Source organism: Apium graveolens, chromosome 4 (genome assembly GCF_009905375.1).
Source record: "Apium graveolens cultivar Ventura chromosome 4, ASM990537v1, whole genome shotgun sequence".
In the NCBI taxonomy this organism is placed as follows: Eukaryota; Viridiplantae; Streptophyta; class Magnoliopsida; order Apiales; family Apiaceae; genus Apium; species Apium graveolens.
Window position 1 is genome coordinate 315,380,276 of NC_133650.1, and position 5,689 is coordinate 315,385,964.

Sequence of the window (5,689 nt, forward strand, 5' to 3'; positions counted from 1 at the left end):
CGAAACAGCCAGCAGGCCACAAAATTGAAAGTAACCATCACAGCAACTCACGCAAGCTACACTCAACCACCAAAACAACACCATTTTATACTCATACGACGTCGTTTAGCTGCTTAAATGTCAATAATTCATCAGTCCTGCACCTTTCAGTCCTCTGGTTGAAAATTCCATTTTGTTGTCTTTGCAAGTTGCACCTAGTAAACATTTGACTAGTGCATCATTTGACTATCTTGACTCTTTGTATCTACCTTGTGATATAAAACCTCATTTAGATTCTTCACATTTCATCAAATTCTTTAAGCTTCTCTTCATTCTTTTCAAGTGTCTGCTTGATTATTACAATATTCTGTTAGCTTAAACGCATCTCGACTAATTCTCGAGAATTTCGCATTTTTACAAGAATTTTATAAATCTATTTTCTCAACTTCACCAACAAAAACATGAAGGTTAGTGTGTGTACTAAGTTCATTTTTCACCATGCTCAATGTTGTTTTACTTTCAATGACATTCTCATTTTGTATTATAGAGTTTAATGATTATAATTTATGTTTTAATTGCAGAAGGTTGTAATGAAAATTGAGTTGCATGATGAGAAAGTGAAGCAAAAAGCCATGAAAATTGTTTCCGGCCTCAGTGGTAAGCACATATTAGAACCTTGTAGCTAACCGTGTAAACCAGTATGTCTCACTCGAAAGTAGGGTTTAGCACGTACTTGAATATTTATGAAACGCTAACGTTATTTTTGTTTGTTTAATTTTACAGGAGTGGAATCAATTGCAATGGAAATGAAAGACAAGAAACTAACAGTAATCGGTGATATTGATCCGATAAAAATAGTGGCTAAACTCAGGAAACTCTGTCACACTGAAATACTGACAGTTGGACCTGCTAAAGAACCCGAAAAGAAGAAAGACGAGCCGAAGAAAGATGATGCTAAGAAGGTAGAACCAAAGAAAGATGATGGTAAAAAAGAAGAGCCGAAGAAAGATGATGGTAAGAAGAAAGAAGAAGCTGTGAAAGCTGCTGTAGTTGCATACCCTGGTTTTCAAATGTATCCAGCATATTATCAGCAGCAATACGCTTACAATTATCAGCAGCAACCTTCAGTGCCAATGAACTACTATCATAATCACAAAAGTGTGGAAGAAGATCCTAATTCTTGTGTCATTTGTTGATTCAAATCGACTGTTTCATATCAATTCAATTTATTATTTAAAATAATGTTTGTAAATTGTTGAAGTTTGGAAGCTGAGATTTCACATATGGGGGTATTGTTTGTAGTTAAAACTCATGATCTCTCGCGATTTTGCATTGTAATCATGGGGCTGGCATGTTATATTAGCCACCATAAACATTATTCAACATACATTACAATTCAAAAGTAAGCAAACTAAATTGCTAGTGCAGCCTATTATGTAAGAAATTACAGTGAAGATCTTGAACAGAGCTTGTACTGATGCGATAGGAGTCACTCATATATTATATGTTAAAGTTCTCAGCATGTTCACTATCTTATTTTCATCAATAGTCTTGTGGTCACAATGTCTTAATACTTGGGGTCAGGTCCATGGCTAAGCTCAGAGAGAAGATGGATAGATGTATAGCAGCATAGGGGGTAGTTTCAGTCAGATTGTACGCGTGCAGACAGACGATGCATTCAATAGTGAAATTTAGGAGTATAGAAGCTGTAGAGTTGGTCAGGAAACTGAAATACGTAGGAGAAATTACAGGTCTTCTACATGAATGTATCGCTTATAAGATCAAAGTGACCTAGATGGAGACCTAGATAACATTCTCACTCAGCGCTGACATTCTGATAAAACCTCTCATCTTCTCAAATCTTCCCATGTTCTCGATTTAGTTAAGTCCAATTCTCATCATGTGCTACCAATGTCATTCTACTTGTGTTTAGTTGATGAGGTTAGCAATATTCTACTCGTGTCAATGATACTTTACCTTGTATCGATGCCATTATGAGTGTGGTAATTGTCTTGATAACGTCTGGAAGGCTCTTGGTTTTGAAGATTTTCAATCCTCTGCTCCTTCAAACTGACATCAGGTTTAAGGATCCTGGTGATTTTGATCAGCTACAACTATTATTCTCAAGAAAAATTATCTACCATCGATCAACGTGACCATCATCTCATCCACTAATTAATCAAACTGTTCTTGCCTCAGATATCAAGAGGAAGGGTTGCAAATCTGTGTTACGTATCTCAGAGAAGTTATTACATTGACATTTAAAGATGAATTAAGAAGCTGGTTCAACTCATGGAACTATAACAGCACCATATAAATCTACCAGTAGAATAGGTTACTATAACTGCGCCTGCTGCTATTTCAAAGTATTGATCTTGAAACTGAAAACAATGATGACATTTTGAGGAGTACAGGGAGAAAAGACGGTATGATGTATGCTGTACGTGAATGTGATTAGACTTACTCTCATTATCAAATTGTAACTGGACAATGAAAAGTTGGCTAGATTAACATCAGAAATTAATTCTTATGAATGTGATTTGCCTTCTGCTTTGCCTGTAATCTTCCAGAAATAATATATTCCCACTTTTCATCTGCTTCCTTCTTCGAGCCTTCAAGCCAGTCCAAAATAGGTTTGCTATAGTCTATTGCAGACGTATCTCTCATATCGTTGTAAAAGACATCCTCAACGAGGAAATATCCAGAAGTGTCATGAGTGTCATGTTGCCCTGCTTTTTCCATGAGCTGATCCGTCAAGCAATATATCTTGTCCTTCAACTCGCTCAAAGACTGTCGTCCCAGAACCAAGAACTCTTGAGTCTTTTGCCAAGTCCTTGTGTTATGATAAACCTCCACACAAAGAACAACTTATTTTCCCGACTAAAGTAGTTGCCCTTCATGATTACTTGATACCCTTGCCTTTGATGTATAATTGTTACTACTTCGAGACATATTCCTACTAGTTCTCTCCGAAAAGATGGCTGCATTATCATCCATCTTGCAACTACCATTAAATGAATGCAACTATGCTGCTGCCTTGTCTTCAAGTTGTTTCTCCTTGATTCTAACAAGCTGTTTCACCTTCGCGATATAGCTAAGATGGTTGCATTATCATCGATCTTGCAACTACCATTAAACGAATGCAACTTTGCTGCTGCCTTGTCTTCAAGTTGTTTATCCTTGATTCTTACAAGTTGTTTCACCTTAGCGATATAGCTTTCCTCAACCATTTGTTGTTTTCTCCTCTTTCTCTTCTTATCACCGACTTCACTATCATCCCTCTTTCTCGCACTCTCATTATTTCGACACTTTTGCTTCTTTCCCTTTCTCGTTCCTCTGATGCAAGAAGTATTAATGCTAAAAATAAACACCTGATCCCTTAGAGAGATGGAAGTGTATAGTAAATTTCCAGAGAATTAGCCAAGCAGAAGAGCAATTCTGAAGAAATAAACTAAGAAATGACAAGAGAGTGAAAGCAGGGAAGAAACATTTCATTTAAGATTTTTTGAGAGATAAGCTTTCAGGTTACCATAACTGTACTATATAATGTCCTTACATAAAATGTAAATGTAACATCACTACTAATGCAAATGCAATGCAAATTCACTAATTAGTTAGAGTAGTGTCCAAAACAGCTCCAGCAACCTCTGTAACTATTGTTTCTTCTGTAGTCCCATTGTCATTGCCAGCTGTCATTCTGCTTTTGTCATCATGTGTGGTTGTTTTAACTGCCATTCCCTCCTTTTCTTTCTTCCCCCCTTTTGTATTTGTTTCTTTTTGACTCTTCAACATATAAATACTCCCCCATTAAGAGATCCTTGACCCCAAGGATCAAAATAAGGATATTTCTTCATGATTAACTGAGCTTCTTCCCATGTAGATTCCTCGATCGGTAGCTGCTCCCACTGAATTAACCACTGCACTTGAGCTGCATTTCTCTTCTTAACAGTTCTGACTTCCCTCACAGCACTTGGTTTTTTACAGTTGATGGAGATTGAAGAGTCATGCATTTCAGGAATTGATTGATCAATTATGTTTGGCGGAGGACCGTGGTGCTTTTTCAGTAACGAGACATGAAAGGTAGGATGATTTTTTGCTGAAGGTGGCAGATTTAAGGTGTAGGCAACAACACCTATTTTCTTGATAACTTCATATGGGCCGTAGTATTTTGCAGCTAACTTCTGATTAGGGCGATGAAGAACTGAAACTTGTCGATGGAGTTGTAATTTTAAATACACCCAATCCCCAACTGCAAATTGCCGATCAAATCTGTGCTTATCAGCCAATTGTTTCATTTTATTTTAAGCCTTGTGTAGATTGAATTTAAGCATTTGTATGACATGTTCCCTGCTTTGCAGACTTCTATCAATTGTGTCAAGCATGGTTGATCCCAGAATGTAAGGTCTATGGATGGGCGGAGGTTGATTGTACATGACCTCATATGGTGTTTTGTTAATGGCACTGTGGAAATTGGAATTGTACCAAAATTCCGCTAATGGCAACCATTTTGCCCAGTCTTGGGGAACCTCATGGCACATACATCGCAGGTATGTTTCCAGGCACATGTTCAACACCTTTGATTGGCCATCCGTTTGAGGATGATATGCCATTGAAAATTTCAGTTGCACTCCTTGCAACTTCATGAATTCCTTCCAGAATGAACTAGTGAATACTTTGTCCCTATCCGAAATGATGGACTTCGGTGAGCCATGTAGCTTATAGATTTGATCTAAATAGGCCTGGGCAACCGTGAGAGCAGAAAAAGGGTGTTGAAGAGCAACAAAGTGACCAAACTTACTCAGCCTATCAATTACTACCATAATAACTTCCTTCCCTTTTGACTTTGGTAGACCCTCTATAAAATCCATCGTTACTTCCTCCCAAACTGCAGCAGGAATAGGTAGAGGTTGGAGAATCATACTTGCATTTTTGACAGATGGGACAATTCCTGACAAAGGTTAACACTGAATCCTTCATCTTATACCAGAAAATAATGTTTGTATTCTCTTAAGGGTGGCCTGAACACCAGAATGACCTCCTTGGCCTGAATTGTGCATCCATTTTAAGATGGTCTGCTTGATCGATTCATCAGCACCTACAACTAACTTTCCCTTCCTCATTAATATATTTTGGTTCCAGGTGTATTGAGGGTGGGAATTAGAATCAACCCGAATATCAGCAATTAACTTGTTTAACATAGAATCTGTTTGCCAATGATCTTTTAAGTCCTCCATCAGTTGAGAGCTCACAGATGAAACTGCTATAAAAAGCAGCTCAGATCTTGGTATCCTAGATAGAGCATCTGCTGCACGGTTTTCGCTGCCACTTTTAAACTCAACCATATAATCGAAGCCAGCTAGCTTGGAGAGCCATTTTTGTTGGAATGGAGTGGCGAGTTTGTGTTCCAACAAATACTTAAGACTTTGCTGGTCAGTCCTAACAACAAAAGGAAGAGACATCAAGTAGTGCTGCCATTTGTGTACTACAAAAACAATTGCAAGCAGTTCCCTTTCATAAGCTGATCTTAAAGCATTTTTTTTCAGCGAATGCTTTACTTATGTATGTTATAGGGTGACCGTCTTGCATCAAAACTGCCCCCATTCCGCTACCTGAAGCATCTGTCTCAATGACAAAAGGTTTAGAAAAATCTGGCAATGCCATAACAGGAGGATTTGTCATCTTACTTTTGAGAATATCAAACGGTTCTTGG

At 37.8% G+C, this 5,689-nt stretch overlaps 1 protein-coding gene across 1 annotated transcript; it reads left to right on the forward strand.

Moving 5' to 3' along the window:
• Window positions 1-286: 286 nt before the first annotated feature.
• LOC141721855 (uncharacterized) lies at window positions 287-1,457 on the forward strand. The gene is made up of 3 exons (XM_074524994.1): window positions 287-446; window positions 561-636; window positions 763-1,457. Exons 1-3 carry the CDS (start codon window positions 441-443, stop codon window positions 1,173-1,175), a joined length of 495 nt encoding a protein of 164 aa, XP_074381095.1. The 5' UTR covers window positions 287-440; the 3' UTR covers window positions 1,176-1,457.
• The last annotated feature ends 4,232 nt before the right edge of the window (window positions 1,458-5,689 follow it).